The following is a 19,858-nucleotide window of genomic DNA, read 5'->3' as shown; positions in this document are numbered from 1 at the left end:
TCCAACCAAACGGGCTGGTATATATAATAATGTGTTTCTAAATCTGAATTTACCTTTAATTGGCTTATTTAGGCATCACTCATTTCACCGATTCGAGTTTTCAGTTTTAGATTTTTACAGTTAAAAACTCTAAAAAAATATCGCATTTAATTTTTTTTGTTGCAATTAAAAGTACTCATAAAATGTCATATTTCAGCTCGAATTAAAAATTTGAATCCGCAAAGCGAACAAAACTTTATTAACTTTTCTAAAACATTGACCTATTAATTTTAATTCCTCCTAATGCTATGTTTGGTAAGAAGGAAAGAAAATAGGATAGAAATGAAATATGTAAGTGATGGAAAATAGCAATGATGGAAATGAAATTGATTTTCTTTTATGTTGTTTGGTATGAGAAGATGGAAAGAAAATGAGCTTACCTTCACTTGTTTGGTATTGAAAGTTAAATTGGGAGGAAAGAAAAAATCTTACTCATAAATTACTTTTATACCCTTAAATTTTTTGCTTTGATGTTGATGGAGAAAATGGTAGTTTAGTAACTTTACTCACTTTAATGAGTTGTCCCCATTTTTCATCACATTTTCTGCCCACTTGTGAAAAGAAAAAAAATAACGGGACTCACATGTATTATTTTCTACTCTATTTTCTCTTTCTTTTTCTTTTCTTTCCTACCAAACAACCTATATTTTCATTTTTCCTCCCAAAATTCCTCCACCTTCTTCTTTCCTTCTACTTTTCTTTCCTACCAAACATACTCTAATCTCGCCTAATTTCCTCATTCTCCCTTTTCCATTGCAATTTCAGAAAAATGGGCTGAGCCCAAACATTCAAATAATCCCGGCCCATAAACTTCCCACGATGGTTGGAGGGGGTCCAACCTCGGCCCACCAAAATCAACTCCTTTCAAAACTCCGGACTCCAAAACCCTTCATTGCTTCTTCTTCCCAAACCATCCCACAAAAAGAAACACCATTCCCCCAGAAACAAAAACATCCATGGAAGACGATAAACCAGAACACGACCACGACCACGAACACGAACACAGCGATTCCTTCAACAATGGCTCCGACATCTTCCAACAGCTCATGGACCGCTACTCCAAGTCGGCGGCCCCGCAGCACCGCCACCTCCTCGGCACCGCCGCCGCCATGCGCTCCCTCCTCGCTGCCGAGTCCCTCCCTCTCACTCCTCCGGCCTACTTCGCCGCCGTCATTTCCGCCGTCGATGAGGCCGCGTCCTCTCCCCAACCCCTGGACCTCACCGCCGTCGCCGCACTCCTCTCCTTCCTCGCGATCGTCCTCCCCCTGGCGCCGCCTCGGGGGATCGACGCCGCGAAGGCGAGCGAGGCCGTGAAGGTCCTGGTGAGGCTCTTGGAGAGGGAGAAGGAAGGGCTCGCCGTGGCGACCGTCAGGGCCGGGGTCAAGTGCTTGGGGGTTTTGGTTGGGTTCTGCGATTTGGAGGATTGGAATTCGGTGAAATTAGGGTTCGAGACGCTCATAAAGTTCTCCGTCGATAGGCGTCCCAAGGTAAGTTTGAGTTGTATTGCTGTATTGCCGGAATAAAAGGCTTTTCATTGGTTATTGTTGCTGCTGCTGTTGTTGTTGTTGTTTTTTTTCCCCCCTCTGTTTCCTCCAAGCTAATCTTCTAGGACCTTTTTTTATGCACATTGTGAACAAGTAGACATGAAACTGAAATATCAATTGCTAAGAGTGAAAAAGCTGGGACAAAGCAATTATTTCAGTTTTACAGAACCTACAGAATAGTGCATTCTTGATGGTTGTTGATTAATCAGGAATCATGATGTGTATCATTGCTATTGCTTGTGGTGTTAATATCCTCGCATGAAACTCGTTCATGTGAATGTGGACTTGGGACATAGCATATAGGCCAATTGCTGAAAATGCTTAGTATACATTGCAGTATTTATGGTGGTGTTTCTTTGTATGTTGGAAAGGCTAAATGGCAACACTGGTAATCGTCCTTATTAGTTTTTCAACTAGCAAGAAATTGAAAATGTATGGGACTTGTGTCATAATTAGTAGGCCGGTCTCAAAGTTGACATTTCAATATGTGTAAGTATGGTCTCTGGTGATATATAGCATTCCTCTATTATGTACGAAGTGGGAATAAAGTCTTACATATGGTGACAATTGGTCGATGTTCAAACCGAGTCGTTAATTGTCTTATGGTAATTTAAATTTGTTGTAGAAATGGCGTGAACATAATATAGTAGAATTGATGATATAAAGCTCGAGGGTTCATCGATTGACATTTCAATATGTGTAAGTATGGTCTCTGGTGATATATAGCATTCCTCTATTATGTACGAAGTGGGAATAAAGTCTTACATATGGTGACAATTGGTCGATGTTCAAACTGAGTCGTTAATTGTCTTATGGTAATTTAAATTTGTTGTAGAAATGGCGTGAACATAATATAGTAGAATTGATGATATAAAGCTCGAGGGTTCATCGATAGACTCACTATCGAATCATGTTTAGGACTCCCTTTTCCATGCATCAGCCTTTTAGGTGGCCATGCGCTTTCTTGATATTGGGCTATTGCAGTTTGAGGTGCTTTTACTTATAGAATTCAGCTTATTGTCAACTTGTATTACTTTTCACGTCTGATAAGGCTTGTGCAAGTAACTTAAGAATCATGACTTATGATATATTTTCTGTATTCAATAATTAATGTGTAATATTAACTTCTTTTCTTGGTACAGGTAAGGAGGTGTTCTCAAGAATGTCTTGAGAAGGTTTTTAAGTCAATCACTTGCTCTGCTGTTACTAAGGAGGCAAGCAAGTTGGTGATGTCCATGCTTAAAACTTACATGCCTTTGGCAGGTGAACTTGGTAAATCAGGGGCTTTGGCTGGATCGAAAGATGATATTTTGTCGGAACCTAAAAATGTGGAGGTCTTCCACATGCTAAATATGTTGAAGCTTATCGTTCCTTTTCTCTCCATGAAAACAAGGTCCAAAGTTCTTTCAGAAGTAGATAAGATTATGAAAAGTCAGTTCTCAGCATTTACAAGGCACATTCTCAAAACTATTGAAACATGTTTTGAAACCTCAAGTGTTGATGCTATTGCACCAAAGACAGAGAAGATTGTGGTCTCTCTTTCTTCGTACGTCTCTTTGGGAGATAAAAACCCCTTGGATACTGTCATCTCTGCAACAACATTGTTAAAACGTTCTCTTGACATACTTCGTGCTGGAGAATCAAGCGCACATGTTAAGAATCTTCCCCTAGTTTTTGATTCCATTGCAGGTATTTTCTTGCCTTTTTTGTTCATAAAGATTAAATGAGACAACTGGACGCATATCTTTATACGTTAAATAAGTTGAATATATATGCTTTTCTTTTCATATAGACAAAAATGTGCATTGTTGATGAATTAGCTTTGTGGCTTTTGTTGTGTTGATGACTATGTAGTATTACGAAAATGTTGATATTGTTCAGAACTTCTCTAATCCATGTTCTCCATGCTGATCTAGGTCTTCTGACCTCCGAGGCTTCAATTGCATCACATGCTGCAACTATATTGAAAGAGCTAATAAGTCATCATTTGGACCAAAGAAGTCTACCGGTTGATGATAATCAACCATTGGAAGTTGAAGGAGAGGAGAACATTGGAGCAAGTGCAATACAATCTGCATGTGCTATCTTGGAGAATTCTCTTATGACTTCTGATGGAAAACCCAATGAGTATATTTTGGGGGTCATATCTGCTTTGTTCCTTAAACTTGGTAAGTATACATGATTACTTCACATGCTTACAATACAATACAACCATATTTTGTTCTGTCTTTCTCTCTCTTTCTCCCTTCTCTCAAGTTGGTAAAGTGGGATGTGTAGTGTGTGCATTGATAAATTAAGTTTATTGCATCAGTGACTTATTTGGCACTTGTAAAATACAAGGTGCTTGCTATCGATTGGGTTTTGATTGATTATTCATATAATTTATTTTCCGAAATTACTCTTATTTAACAAAATAATTCCTGCATTAGTTTTATCTGATTATTCATATAATTTGTTTTCTAAAGTTGATCATGTTTGGAGAGAAATTGCCTCCTATTAGCATAACGTAATGGTTGCATTTTCAAGTACTATGTATTTGCAGAATTGGTCAATAATCGGTGAAGTGCGAACTGATGTCTACTTATTCTTTGTTTTTTGCAGGAAGGATCTCTTATTACTATATGAGAAATATTCTCCTCAAACTTGCTGACCTGATGAGCCTTGCTAGCAAGGCTAAATCTAAGACTTATCATGTAAGTAGGATTGAAGTCCTCTTTCTTCATCCTGATTTTAAATGTACACGTGAGCAAAAATGATTGATGTTGCTTCTGTCATCATATTCAGCTTGAGAATTGTATTGGAGCTGCAGTATTTTCTATGGGACCAGAGAAGTTACTAATGCGTGTGCCTATAACCCTTAATGCTGGCGATTTTACTTGTGCAAATATTTGGTTGGTTCCAATCTTGACGAAGTATGTTGTTGGAGCATCGTTGGGGTATTACATGGAACATATCATGCCTCTTGCAAAATCCTTTCAAAGGGCAAGCCGTAAAGGTATTTTCTCAACCTTAATTTGGAACATATTATCTTTCTTTTAGACATGGGGGCCTAGGTACTTCTTTTTTTTTTTTATCCATGCGGCCAATTGGATTATAAAAAAAAAATCACCATCTTTGGAACTCACCTGTGTTTTTCGTTCTCCTTTTGGCTCTTCTCTTATTTCAGATAAAAGGGCAACACGTGGTCAAAATCTACAAGATCATGCCCGTGACTTACGGGGATTGCTCCCTGCTTTTTGTCGGTATCCAACTGATCTGTACCAAAATTTTCAACTTCTGGGTGACGTTTTGATTAAGTTTCTGAAGGAGGACTCATCTATGCATGAAAACGTTGCTATTTCCTTACAGGTGATATCTATTTCGCTACTATATTTTTCTTATGCTATTTCCTTTCATGTTTATTGAGGATTCCTTAATCTCTTTCCTTTGTGTTTAACTTTATCAATGAAAGGAAGTTTTCTTATGAAGAAATAGTAGAATTTTATTTATTTATTTATTTTAAGTTATGTTTTGCGCATTTTCTGTTACATTTATATTATTCACAACTTTTAATTCATCTATTTTAATCTCCATTTCTCTTTTTTATGCAGGTTCTTGTCAATCAAAACAAACGTGCGCTGACCCAAAAAACTGACGCTGGTGGGTCAAATTCCTCTGAAGTGAAAGAATCCATAAAAGAGTTCGGCAATCTACCAACTTATTCAAAAAAAATTGCTTCAAAAAATATAAAGGCTCTATCATCGTATTCCACTGCATTGCTTCAGGCTCTGGCAGGCTTATATATTGAGTCACCCCCCGGGAAGCGCTCAATTTTAAAGGTTTTCCTCCCATTTTCAAAATCTTCTCTGTTGAATTCAGTATCACCTATATAGTGATATATATGAGATGGAAGTTGGCTATGAAGATCATGTATAAAATTCACAAAATTGATGATATAGATTTTCACCCTACCTCTATATGAGATGGAAGTTAGCTATTTTGCAGGACGCCGTTGGATGCTTGGTTTCTATTACTGATTCTTCCATAACCAAAGAGATTCTCATATCATTTTTTGAGCATTTTAAGTTCATTGATGATGAGGGTGAATTTGTAAATCCGGAGAATGGAAAAGCATTGATTGATAAAGATGAAGGGCATCCAAGTACTTTGGTGAAGGATGCTGAAAGGTAATCAAACTTTATTTGTGTTCAACATCTTATTAAGCGGCATATGTGTTAAAAAAAAACTTCTATCAGTTCGTTTGTTTCTTTATTTGTTTTTCAGTTTGGATGCTGATTCTCAATATAATATTAGTGAGTTAATGCGGTTTCTGCAGTTAGTTAGTTAGTATGGCCAGTATGGGTTGGTTAATCATTGAAATAGTATACGCATGCTGTTAGGAACCTAATATTTAGAGTCTTTTTGAATAGTCTTGAGGATAGTATAAATAGGGGGTTTAGTTGCTAGGGAGAGGAGGATGAGATTTGTAGAGTGTCTAGTGCTGTGCACTATTTTTGAGGTCAGGGGTCCTCGAAACCACTCATCTATCTTGTAATTTTCCATTTCTAGTGTTGTTAATGAAGCTCAGATTTTCGGGATCCTAACAATGGTATCAGAGCATCTACGATCCATGGAGCTTTTTGAGTTTAGAGAGAAACTTAGGGCTGTTCTAAGAGCTAATCTCAAGGTTTCTGGAGGGAGTATGGGGGGGCTCCGAGACCAGGTGGGGAAGGTTCAGACTCAGATGGAAGACGTGCAGGCGGTGCTGTGGAGGATGGAGGCACTGCTGGTGGTGCGGCCGATGGCCGGGAAGGCCGAGTTGGGTCGCGACGGCGAACGACGGGACGGGGAGAGGCGAGATCGCGTGCCTCGGGGCGAGGAGAGCCCAGATTGCATCGACCCAGGCGGAGTGGAGGTGCCAAATCGGGCGGATCTTCGCCGGGAAGCGCCGATTCGCGAAGATTGAGGCCGCGAGAGGGAGTTCCGACACCAGAGAGACATGGGTCTCATGGAGGAGCGCGAGATCCGTTGCGATCTGGGGCTGGGTGGTCCAGATTTGCAGCGTGAGGGGTTGTTCGACGACGAGAGGAGGGCGGACGGAGGTCGTGACCGTCGGGAGAGGGCGGCGGAGCTTGTTCGGCGACGGGAATCGGAGTGGGAGCCGGAGTAAGGCTTGCTCTGGGGCTGGGACAGCATGGGTACCCTCGGAACAGGGAACCCATCCCTGTTTCGGTCGCGGTTGGGGCTGATTCCGGACTGATTTGGACCGGGCCTCGTGATTCCGGCGTGAAAGGGGCTGATTCCGATGCTACGGAGACAGATCCTGGCGCGGCGGAGGCTGGGCTCGACGATTTGGCTGCTGTTTGGATAGGGCCTCACGATTCCGGCGTGAAAGGGGTTGATTCCGGTGCTACGGAGGCAGATTCCGGCGGGATTGTAGTGGAGTCCCGCAATTCCAACACCATTAAGGCTGATCCCGGTGAGATTGGTGTTGTTTTCGAAAATTCCGGCCAAATTTGGAGCAGGTCTCGTGATTCTGACGTTGTTGAGGTTGTTTCTGGGGAGGTTGGGGCTAATTCTAGCGAAGGTAAGGCATGGTTTTGGAATTCCGGAACTATTGAGGCCACCGTTAGCGATTTGGGGGCTGTGTTCCCAAGAGTGTGGACTGGGCATCGTGATTCAAGAGTGTGAACTGGGTCGATTTTGGCAGGGTTAGGGTTGGACATCGTAATTACAACAATATTGGGCTTAGCTCTGGTGCAATGGTGGTTGGGCCTCAAAATTCCAACACATTTACGACTGGGTAGCTGAGAAGGAAACTTCTTTGTTAATGATGGATTTGTCAAAAGCTTTTATGGTCATTGATAAGCTTGATTAGGGGGCTCCAACTAAATTGGTGGACTTTGTGGCTGCTTTCCAAGATACAATGAAGATGAAGAAGAAAGTAAATTGAGTGGCTCCAATTTGAAGACGTGTCTTACAAAGACAACATCAATTTGGGGACTCAAATCGAGGAACTAACAAAGCCTTTTGTTCTCAATCATTTAGATGTTATTTTTCAATTTTATTTCTTGATTTTCACCTTGAGGACAAGGTGATTCTTTGGGGCGGGGGTAATGTTAGGAACCTAATATTTAGAGTCTTTTTGAATAGTCTTGAGGATAGTATAAATAGGGGGTTTAGTTGCTAAGGAGAGGAGGATGAGATTTGTAGAGTGTCTAGTGCTGTGCACTATTTTGGAGGTCGGGGGTCCTCGAAACCACTCATCTATCTTGTAATTTTCCATTTCTAGTGTTGTTAATGAAGCTCAGATTTTCGAGATCCTAACACATGCTTTGGCCTACTTATGATAGAAGGACTATACATTTCCAAGTACTAATTGATTATCTTCTTTTGTTTTCACTTCAACTAACTGGATATAGTTGTCTTTGGTAATTTCTTTTGAAATTCTCGCTCAGCCGGATCTTATGATTTAAGAAATCCAGCATGATAAGGCTTTTCTATTAACCAGCATGATAAGGCTTTTCTATCATAAGAATATAAAGCGGAGTGTTGGAACCAAATAAGAAACATTGTTTTGTCCTGCGACTCCAAAGCAGCTTTCTCCGCTAATGTCAGCACCACATTTGAAGCTCTTAATAAGATTTAAATCGTAATACTTGGAGTTCATCGTTCACTGGGTGCCTATAAGGGGGGAAAATATTCAAGGAGTAAATGATGAGTCCATTTCCTTGGAAAAACTTTCTTGATCATGCGTTTGTGAAAAGTTTCATAATCCTATTACTTTTACAGATGTTCTATTATGGAGCTCGCGTCTTCTCTTGTTGGAGGGGCCAAAGCGGACCTAGTTGATCTCATCTATAAATTTGTTAAGTACAGTTTTCAGGTATATTAGCGTGTTAAATACTTATATGCATCGCTCCATTTTACATGGTTCGTGCTTATTGTTACTAAAACTATGCATGTATACTTGGTTTTTAGGTTACTGATGGGATTGGTGATCAGCAAACATATCACACTTTAAGCAGAATTCTGCAGGTCTGTCTTTACCTGTTTCTTCTTCTTATAGGCTTTTGTGGTATTTTTTCTAATGGAATGGTGCGGGAACATGCTTGTTTGTTCTTCCCAATTTCTTGGACTGATTGCTTTCTTGTTAGGTCTTCTTCTAAAAATTTTTTGTTTTATATTTTTCCAATGGATGGTGCAGGAACATGCTTGGTTTTGTTCTTCCCAGTTTGTTGAGCTGATTGATTCTTTATTAGACTTTAAATCTCCTACTGACGTTCCTACTCTAAGGAGTCGCTTTGCTTGTTTCCATCCTTTAATGGTTCACCTACTGAAGGTCAGACCTATTCTTCTGCTTTGCTAACATACTCTTCTGTTTGCTTTACTAAGACTTGCTCTTCTTCACAATTATTGATTTATAGTTTTGAAATAGGGTTCTATGCAACTCTTTTTGTTGTTGCAGAGTTGCTATTTTTAGTTCTCATACTATTAATTAAGCAAGCGTTCATGATAGAAAATAGAAATGTTTGGAACGGAGAGAAGCCTTATTATCATTCTTGCTTTGGCTTTGTTCCTTTCTATGTCTCTAGGTAGCACTTCCCATCTTTTAGTTGTAGTTTATGTACTTCTCCATATGTTTTTTCTCTTACCTCATTTGGTAAATGAAAATCACATTTGAAAACCCTATTCTCTATCAACCAAATATTAATTAGAACCTTTCTAATTTCTTTTAACGTCTAAAAATGAAAGTGGAGTTTTGGAAGATATTGGCGGACTATACCATTTAGTGACCTTGGGGTGATGGGTCAGTGATGGAAACCTCTAGATTAATGAAGGACGAATTACACACTCAGGTGATTTTTCGAGAGAATCACTGCCTCTCCTCACAATTCTACACAATCCAAAAGTCCCTAACTTCTAGGAGCCCCTGCTTATTTATAGACTCTGCTAACAAACTAACAACTCTAACAACAACTAAATTCAGTTATTACAAGAGAAGCTTTCCCAGCAAGATTGCTGAAAGCTTTCTCTACAAGACTCTAAAATAACCAGCCCTACTTATTCAATTCCACGTCATCATCACTTATTTTCTAACGTTTCTTCCTCCTGCTATACACCAACAATTCCCGGTTCCCATCATCACCCTCCCCAAGTGCAAGAACCTTGTCCTCAAGGTTCAAGTCAGGAAACTGGGCAGACAACAACTCCCACGACTCCCAGGTGCTGTCACATTCAGGAAGATCCTTCCATTGGACCAGAACCTCAAGAGAGCCATCCAACAACTTCCGAGACTGAAGCAAGGCTGCGGGCTCAACTGCCAACTCCATGTCCTCTCAAGGCAGCCGGAAACTGCTACACAGGCGTAGAAGGCTGTAACACCTTCCGTAATTGGGACACATGGAAGACATCATGAATGCGCGCAAAAGACGGAAGTTGTTTACGGTATGCAACCTCACCAATCCGCTCCAACCACCAAAAATGGCCCATAGAAGCGAGGACTTAACTTTTCATTGTGTCGACGGGCCAGCGACCGCAGCCGATAAGGCTGGAGCTTCAGGAAAACCTAATCGCCAACCCCAAATTGAACATCTCGGCGCTTCTTGTCTGCATACAACTTCATCCGCTGTTGGGCAGTAGTCAAACGCTCCTTCAACTCCCGAAGTATGTCACTTCGGTCACGCAACTGATGATTAACAGCCTCCACCGCCGAGCTACCGTTCTCCCAACGGAATAGAATAGGGGCCTCACGACCATACAAAGCGCGAAAGTGTGTCATGCCAGGCGAACTGTGGAAGGTAGTGTTGAACCCAAACTCAGCCCATCCTAACCAATTAGGCCACTGACGTGGTTTGTTACCACAAAAACACCTCAAATAATCCTCCAAACTCCAGTTAACCACCTCTGTCTGTCCATCAGTTTGCGGATGGTAAGCAGAGCTCATACGAAGCTCGGTACCAGCCAGTCGAAACAGCTCCTTCCAAAAGTGACTGATGAACACGCGATCCCTGTCAGAAACAATAGAATGCGGAAAACTATGCAAATGGACCACCCCCTGCACAAAAACAGCCGCCACTTCCCGAGCTGTAAATGGGTGGGAAAGTGCGAAAAAATGCTCATATTTGGTGAGGCGATCCACCACCACCAAAATCTTATCACACCCCAAGGCCTTAGGCAAACCCCTAATAAAGTCTAAAGACACATCATCCCAAACTTGCTCCGGAATTGGCAAGGGTTGGAGTAATCCGGCCGGTTTCAGGGCATCATACTTCACCTTCTGGCAAATGTCGCATTCAGCGACCAAGCGCTGGATATCACGTTTCATCCCTTCCCAAAATAGGACGGCCGCCAAGCGCTTATAAGTATGAAAGAATCCGGAATGACCTCCCACGGTTGAGGAATGAAACTCACGAAAGAATTTGGGAACTAAAGGAGATTGCTGTGGTAACACCAACCTATTTTTGAAATAGAGCCGGCCACCTTTGAGTTGATAACCGGCTTTGAATTGAGGGTCTAACAAAAGCCCTTGAACAATCAGCCGCAACCTATCATCCTTCTGCACCGCTTCTTCAATAGCCTCCAAGTCTCGCATGTGCACAACAGAAAACACTTGCAGATGAGGTTCCTCGTGTTTTCTGGAGAGGGCATCAGCCACCCGGTTATCCCGCCCCGGTTTATATTGGATTTCAAAATCCAAACCAATGAGTTTACAAATCCACCGTTGCTGAGCCTCATTCATGATTTGCTGTTCGAGAAGGAACCTCAAACTACGTTGGTCTGTCCTCACTATAAAATGCCTCCCCAAAAGATAATGACACCATTTTTTTGTGGCCAAAACAACCGCCATGAGCTCACGCTCATACACAAACTTGGAACGACCACGATCGGAGAGTGACTGGCTGATAAAGGCAATAGGCCGATTGTCCTGCATCAAAACCGCCCCCAATCCGCGTCCAGAAGCATCAGTCTCAATGATAAAAGTTTTGGTGAAGTCCGGTAAGGCGAGCACCGGAACAGTGACCATCCGCTGTTTTAACTCTTCGAAAGAACTCTGGGCTTCCGAAGTCCACAAAAACGCATCTTTTTTAAGGAGGCATGTTAAAGGCTCAGCCACCTTCCCATAATCTCTCACAAAACGCCTGTAATAGCCGGTAAGGCCTAAAAATCCCCGTAGATCCCGAATGGTCTTGGGCACGGGCCAATCAACCATGGCAGCAATTTTTTCCGGATCGGTTTGAACCCCAGAATCTGTGATAATATGGCCCAAATATTCCACTCGTGGCTGCCCAAAAACACACTTTTTCTTGTTGGCCACTGATGGAAACCTCTAGATTAATGAAGGACAAATTACACACTAAGGTGATTTTTCGAGAGAATCACCGTCTCTCCTCACATTTCTACACAATCCAAAAGTGCCTAACCTCTAGGAACCCTTGCTTATTTATAGACTCTCCTAGATTGACTAACAGCTTCTCCTACAAGCTACAAGCTAACTCTTAACAACTAACTAAATTCAGTTACAAGTCCCTGTCCACGTCAGCCACTAACCATCCAGTAACCAATCCTTTATTGTTTCTTTCTTTCTTCTACCATAGTCTAGCAGCGTCTAGTTCTTATCATTACCCCCCCATTCACAAGAACCTTGACCTCAAGGTTCAAGTGACCTCTCTGTGCTCCGCCGTTTGTCCCCCCGGTGCTTCCTCAACTTCAACATCAGTTCCAGCCCCATCATTTTCATCTACCGCTGCGATAAGAACCTGTAGTTGGGGGTTCTTATAGACGTGGCCGAACTGCCATTTCTCCTCACACCGGAAGCATAAACCTCATTCCCTTCGCCACTGCATTTCAGCATCCGAAATCGTCCTCTTGAAATTTTCATTGTTCCATGTAAAGTGAGGGGAATTGGGAAGCTGATTCTTGTTGACTGAGACGTTGGAGTGAGAAGAGTTAGAACTAGTGCGTGTCACTCCCGAAACAACTTCAATACCCTCTGCAGTCTTTAGTGGAATTCCACTAATGCCACCGACTGGAATCCCACTAGTGCCACCGATTGAGTAATTGGAATAACCCCCCACCGCTGATTTCCTTAGTCCAAAAGAGTCCCCAATTCTAGAGATTTCAGCCCCTCCAACATTCGGTATGGACCTGGACACTTGGGCTCTTTCAAGGGCCCAATTCTTCTCCTCAATTTTTTGGGCCAAATCCAACAGCTGGACGAGAGAGACAGGCTTCACCATACGAACTTCTGCCTTGATTTCCTCGGCCAGTCCATTCGAGAAGGCTCCCATTAGAAACTCCTCGTCGGCTTCTCTCAAAGGGGACGAGAGCAGCTCGAATTTCTCACGAAATTCAGCCACCGATGAGTCTTGTCGCAAAGCAATCAAGGCTTCGTAATGGTTGCCAGTTTGCGAAGACTTGAACCGCTGTATCACGGATTCCTTGAATCTCAGCCATGAAATGTGACCAGATCTGGATTCCAACCACTGGAACCAGTTCAGCGCCTTCCCTTCAAGACCGATAATCGCCGCCGCCACTCGTTCCGCCTCCTCGACGCCTTGGACCTAGAAATATCGCTCAAGCCGAAACAACCAGCCAAGCGGATCATCGCCGCTAAAAAGGGGAATTTCCATTCGGCGAAATCTTGATTCTCCGCCGCTCGGTGCTGAACCATGATCGGGGTGAAACGCTGCCGCCGTCGCGCCACTGCCTTCAACGTCGTTTGAAGCAAAAGCCCTAGCCTGCTCTGCCGGTGGATTCACGCCGTTCCCCGACCTCATCCAATCGGTAAGCTCCTTCATGTACTCCTTCACAGCTCCCATGTCTGCCGAAAGCTATCCGACAACTCCTTTGAGTTCTCCGATGTCTTTCTCCAAAACTTCCACTCTTCCGTCCATTTTTCCAACTTTTGAAGCAACCATTCCCAATCGGAACAGCTCTGATACCAATTTGATGGAAACCTCTAGATTAAGGAAGGACAAATTACACACTAAGGTGATTTTTCGAGAGAATCACCATCTCTCCTCACAATTCTACACAATCCAAAAGTGCCTAACCTCTAGGAACCCCTACTTATTTATAGACTCCTAGATTGACTAACAGCTTCTCCTACAAGCTACAAGCTAACTCTTAACAACTAACTAAATTCAGTTACAAGTCCCTGTCCACGTCAGCCACTAACCATCCAGTAACCAATCCTTTATTGTTTCTTTCTTTCTTCTACCATAGTCTAGCAGCGTCTAGTTCTTATCAGCCACCAATTGGTGTTGCTTTAGCAATTCAAAAACACATCTCAGGTGCTGCATATGGGAAACCCAATCCTTACTATAGACAAGAATATCCTCAGCAACTACTTCTTCTTCTTCCTCCTCCTCTGCCGCAATAAGAACCTGGAGTTGGGGATTTTTACAGGCATGACCGACTCGCCATTTTTCTTCACATTGGAAACATAACCCCCTCTCTCGCCTCCGTTGCATTTCAGCATCAAAAATCCTCTTCCTGAAATTCTCATTTCTTCCAGTCGGCTGAGATGAAACATGAATAGGTTCCTTGTTGACCAACACGTTGGATTGAAGAGAGCCGCTGCGTGTCACTGTTGCACTACCTCCTTCAGTCGATTTGGGTGGTATCCAGCTGGAACCACTTTCCAGAGGACCTCCCCCCGTCACTGAGCTTCTTACACCGCCATAATCCCTCGAAAATCCACTACCTTCCTTACTCGAGTTGGGTCTAAAGGCCCGTTTCATGTGGGCCTGTTCTAGGGCCCAATTTTTTTCCTCAATCTTTTGGGCCAAGTCCATCAATTGGACAAGGGAGGCAGGCTTCACCATACGAACCTCTGCCTTGATTTCTTCGGCCAGACCATTCGAGAAAGCTCCCATAAAAAACTCCTCGTCGGCTTCTCTCAAGGGAGACGAGAGTAGCTCAAATTTCTCACGAAATTCAACCACCGGCGATTCCAGTCGTAAGGTAATCAAGCTTCGTAATGATTGCCCGTTTGTGAAGACCTAAATTGCTGAATCACAGATTCCTTGAATCTCAGCCACAAGATGTGACCAGATCTGGACTCCAACCACTAGAACCAATTCAACTCCTTCCCTTCGAGGCCAATCACCGCTCCACCCCTCTTTCCACTTCCTCGACGCCTTGGACCTGGAAATATCGTTCAAGACGGAACAGCCACCCGAGCGGATCATCACCACTGAAAAGAGGGATTTCCATCCGGCGAAACCTTGATTCTCCGCCAATCGATGTTGATCCATGACCGGGGTGAAACGCCGCCGCCGCCGCCTTCTACATCGTTCGAAGCAGAAGCCGTAGCCTGCTCTGCCGATGGATTCGCGCCGTTCCCCGACCTCATCCAATCGGTAAGTTCCTTCATGTATTCCTTCACAACTCCCATGTCCATCGAAAGTTGTCCAACAACTCCCTTAAGTTCTCCGATGTCCTTCTCCACCATATCCACTCTGCCGTCCATTTTTTCAGCCCTTGAAGCGACCATTCCCAATCGGAACAGCTCTGATACCAATTTGATGGAAACCTCTAGATTAATGAAGGACGAATTACACACACAGGTGATTTTTCGAGAATCACCGCCTCTCCTCACAATTCTACACAATCCAAAAGTCCCTAACTTCTAGGAGAAACTAACAACTCTAACAACAACTAAATTCAGTTATTACAAGAGAAGCTTTCCCAGCAAGATTGCTGAAAGCTTTCTCTATAAGACTCTCAAATAACCCTACTTATTCAATTCCACGTCATCATCACTTATTTTCTAGCGTTTCTTCCTCCTGCTATACACCAACAATTCCCGGTTCCCATCAGTCAGTAATCTGAATTTTAGTGCGTCCAAATGGTAATGGACAATTCTGGTAAGTTTGTTGTCCACTTAACCAGTTTTTAGAGCCCATCGATGAACTTTGGCAATTCTGGATGAAAGATATTGAGCCTATTCTGTGTGCAAGTTGTAATTGTTCTGTTTTGATGCTGCATTACTTATTCCCTGTAAAGATATACATTCGTCTTTTCCATATTTACATGAAGCTGCAACCTGTTATCTAAGATTTGAATGGCAATTCATTATTTTTTTCCCTTTTTTATTTAAATATTTTAACTGGTTCTTGCAGATAGATTCAGAGGAAGAAAATGCAAAGGCTTTTCAAATTGTCAATGAGATCATACTCACTTTGAAGGACGTAAGAGCTATGTATAAGAACTCTGTCGTTGTACTTTCCGTTTGCAGTTAATTTTAGTTTGTCTGCTGCTGTTTTTGTTTTTGTTTCTTTTGGGGGGGGGGGGGGGGCGCACCTTTCTTTTAGTCATATGCTGCTTTAACAGTCTCTCCCCGTTATTTATTTATTTATTTATTTTTATTTTTATTTTTTCTTTGCTCTGAAGTCTTACAACCCTTTTGAATGTGTTTCACATTTAGGCCAAGGAAGAAGCAAGGAAAGCAGCTTATGATGTACTACTTGACATAAGTTCCAGTTTGAGAGATGTGTCGTCTTCTAGTTCTGAATCTTCTGAGGCACCTTACCAGAAGCTAATAACCATGGTCAGTTGACCTTGCCAAATGGACGTTGCCCCTTTTTCTCAGAGAAAAGGGGTTATGAGGTAGAGGTTGGTTTACATGTGTAATCTGCCCGAGTCTTCTTTATGGGCTTTTTGAACCGCTAGTGGGCTCCGTCAAGAAGTTTGGGTCATCCTGGTATACCAATCTCTACCCTTTTAAACCCTTATCTCTGGGAAAAAATGTTACTCTGCCTGTCCTTATCTTATGAGTTTGATTTTGATGGTTCTCTTCTGATAAGCCTTAGGCAAGTATACATTAGGAAGAATAAGAAGAATTAGAAAGCTTGTTAGGAAAGATTGTTTGTAAAGCTTGTTAAGAAAGATTGTTAGTTAGCTTGTTAAGAAAGATTGTTAGTAGGCTTGCTAAGAAAGATTGTTAGTTAGCTTGTTAAGAAAGATTGTTAGTAGGCTTGCTAAGAAAGATTGTTAGTTTCTAGTTAGTAGAGCAAAGAGAGAGAGAATAAAAGGGGGAGAGGGGAACGTAGAAAGGGAGGAAAATGTTTTAGGTTTGTCCTGGGAAAATCTTGGAGTTCATTCCAACTGGGTAGGTTACGGACCCTCGAAGTTCCGCATATCATTTGTATCAATCAGCATTGTTTTCAATAAAATCTCACTCAAATTCATCTTTTTCTCGATCTTTCCTTGCCTGCTGCGACAGAATCTATCAAGGTTCTATCATCTTCCTGCTCTGGTTATGTCACTGGTCCTTTGTTATGTCACTGGTCCTTTGCCATTGCATGCTTTATTGACTCATTGTTTTATGATTTAGATAATGGGCTATCTTTCTGGTGCATCACCTCACATTAAGAGTGGAGCAGTGTCTGTTCTATCGGTGCTGATATACAAGGATGCGAATATCCATCTTTCAATGCCTGACCTTGTTCCCTCTCTTCTACCTTTGCTGCAAGGCAAATCTCTTGAAGTTATAAAAGTTAGTATCTCAAAATGAAACAAAAATGGCTGTTTCTGTGGTGATGTTTTCTAATGTTAAGAAGCTGGTTATTGTGCAATTTTAACAGGCTGTTTTGGGCTTTATGAAAGTGTTAGCATCTAGCTTGCCAGCTCGGGACTTGCAGAATCTTCTTTCTTGTGTTGTCAAAGGAATTCTACCGTGGTCAGCTTTTTCAAGAAACCATTTCAGATCAAAGGCGTGCTACTTTCTTTCCTAGTATCTCTTGGGCATTTTATTTTTTGTGGGATATGGGGGCATGAAAATTTCAGATCAAAGGCATGAAAATTTCTTTCCTGTTTAATTTTGTCATCCGCTTAACAGAATTCTTGTTCAATATCTACAGGTTACTGTCATAATGGAGATTATGATACGTAAGTGTGGTCTTTCAGCAGTTGAGTTAGTTACCCCAGAGAGATATAGGAGTTTCGTCAAGTCCGTTGTGGAGGTAGCTTTTCCTTTTCTTTGTTGTTAGCTCATGAACCAAAATTTTTCTATACTTTTGGAGCTTCTTCTAAAAAATGCCTTTACTTGCAGAACCGCCATAACAAGACAAATTCCAAGGATGCTGCTGATAGTAATACAGAAGCAAAGCAGGATGAAACTTTTACCTCCAGGTCTAAACTTCATCGTACAGCTGAAAATATTTTGTTTATAAATTGATATTCCGTTTCTCATAAGTTTTTTCCTGTCTCTGAACGTTTTTATTTCATATTTCAGGCACAGGAATAGAAAACGCAAGGAATTGGATACAGCACATGAGAAAACTGGATCAGTGAAAAATGAAAAAGGGAAGAAGAAACACATTGCCAACAGCACTGGCACAAAAGAGTCCGATATCTCCACTGCTGCAGCTAAAGTAAGGAGATTTAGCAAAATAGAATCGTCATATACACCAGGAAGGGGTAGAAAATCGAATAAAAAGAATTTCGATAAAGGACCATGGGGTGGTCAAAAGAGGAAGATAAACATGAGCTCGAAAGACAAAGCTGATCAGAAACCAGCCAGCAGATCCACATTAGGTAAACACAGGAAGCTTGAGAAAACATAGGAGACAGCTAAACTATAGACATATCAATTATGTTAAACTATTGTCTGCAGCGAGACAATAATTCGGAGTGCTATAGTGGCTAAAGAAGATGGTTGCTCAATCTGCACAAGAATCCTTTATTTTGCAGAATTAAAGCGAGAAAGGAGAGATGCAGATTTGGCCCCTACACAAAAACAGAATTCAAAAATCTCACTGAGGATTGACTTGGTCTTCTTCCCCATTCTCTCGGACACTTACTGGAGATGAGGGCTTTGTTGATCGAGCTTAAAATTGCAGCTAGAATTTGGCTATAATGCCGAATGCAAATTTTGGTTTCATTTAGGCTTTGCTAGCTTTCATCACAGTACTGTTTTAGTATTGTAAAATTATTTATGAGGCAGAGCTTTCCCTCTGTAAACAAAAGACTCGAGTGCAAAACTACTCAATTGGGCGGATGTTTAATTTGTGATCAGTATTTCTAATTTTTAAGTCTTTAGTGCGTAAAACTAATTGGGCAATATGTACCATGTTGACTATAACATTTAAGGGAGAATTTGTTTCTCCCTTTAGATGTTGCGGAACGTTTCGCACATGGGAGGGAATGTGAGAAAAGTTTTGCAACGGTTTTTTTTTTTTTTTTTTTTTTTTTTTTTTTTTTTTTTTGGGGGTTTTTTTTTTTTTTTTTATTTTTTTTTTTTTCGTTTTTTTTTTTGCAGCGTTTTTTTTTTTTTTTTTATTTTTTTTTTTTTCGTTTTTTTTTTTGCAGCGTTTTTTTTTTTTTTTTCATATCATTTGGTGCCTTTTTTTTTTAGGTTTTTTTTTTCATGCCTTCTACTTTTGATCCTTTTCTTGCTTTTATATTTATTTCAGTCGTTTTTTTCTCTTCTCTTTCTTATTTGTTGTCTAGCAATTTATATAACTATTGTTTTAAATGTTTTTGACTAGTTTATTTATAAAAATATGATAACAAAATATTTTTAAAATTGTTCTCGTCGTTTCTAGCCATCACTGCTCTTTGGCTTTGTTGTTTTCCCTCCATGATGTTTTTCCATCTGTAGCTTTTCATAATCGTTGTTCTTCCAACTCTGTTGTATTTTTCTCATTTATAGATTTTCACATGTATAATTGTCGTTTCGCCTCTTCTATCTTGATTGAGTTTAGCTTACTAGCTCAAGAAGCCCCTAAATATGGATCATGTATCTCCCTTTTTGAATTAAGCAATAAGCATAAGCACATTTGAACCCATTGGGCTTTTGATAGGGAGCTTTACAGGATTCTATTTGTTAGCCAGGAAGGCATTCCAATCAAATCTCGTTTCATATCCGTTGAATATACTTGAAATACAATCCTGCCTACTTTGAATCTTTTTTGGACATTAATGTTTTAATTAATTTTTTTATGAGGAAAACATTTTGAGTTTCAATAAAAATAAATAGCATAAAGTTTGGAGATTGAAAGTAATTAACACAATTTTGATAAATGCTCATTTACCGCTCGGTTTTAAATGCTCATTTACCGTTCTGTAAAACCAAGAATACTCACTCATAATTATAGAATATATTATTCAAAAGTTTAGTAGGGACAAATAAAACGTGAAAAAAAAAAAAACGGAATTGGTTCCAAACACGCTAATAATTTTTTAAAAAGGTAAAAAAAACTTTAGGGGAAACTTTAGGGATAAGTTATAATTTTTTAATTCTTTTAAATTGCGTTTCAAAACCATAATTTTTTGGCAAAAAAAGA

At 41.0% G+C, this 19,858-nt stretch overlaps 1 protein-coding gene across 5 annotated transcripts; it reads left to right on the top strand.

Annotated features, from left to right (window-relative positions):
• Positions 1-953: 953 nt before the first annotated feature.
• Positions 954-18,538, top strand: LOC21399064 (RRP12-like protein). Of its 5 annotated transcripts, none has more exons than XM_024171471.1 (19): positions 954-1,526; positions 2,726-3,272; positions 3,500-3,751; positions 4,185-4,276; positions 4,368-4,578; positions 4,750-4,931; positions 5,174-5,401; positions 5,568-5,749; positions 8,355-8,430; positions 8,544-8,600; positions 8,770-8,904; positions 15,692-15,760; positions 15,997-16,119; positions 16,906-17,067; positions 17,156-17,284; positions 17,432-17,533; positions 17,623-17,702; positions 17,806-18,107; positions 18,264-18,538. In XM_024171471.1, exons 1-19 carry the CDS (start codon positions 996-998, stop codon positions 18,380-18,382), a joined length of 3,579 nt encoding a protein of 1,192 aa, XP_024027239.1. In that variant the 5' UTR covers positions 954-995; the 3' UTR covers positions 18,383-18,538. The 5 variants fall into 5 exon arrangements, with proteins under 5 accessions (XP_024027239.1, XP_024027238.1, XP_024027240.1 ...); XM_024171470.1 differs by having other exon boundaries at positions 8,355-8,448; XM_024171472.1 differs by having other exon boundaries at positions 8,355-8,448; positions 18,187-18,329.
• The last annotated feature ends 1,320 nt before the right edge of the window (positions 18,539-19,858 follow it).

Source organism: Morus notabilis, unplaced genomic scaffold (assembly GCF_000414095.1).
Source record: "Morus notabilis unplaced genomic scaffold, ASM41409v2 Scaffold174, whole genome shotgun sequence".
Classification (NCBI taxonomy): domain Eukaryota; kingdom Viridiplantae; phylum Streptophyta; class Magnoliopsida; order Rosales; family Moraceae; genus Morus; species Morus notabilis.
This window is presented reverse-complemented; position numbering and strand designations above follow the sequence as displayed.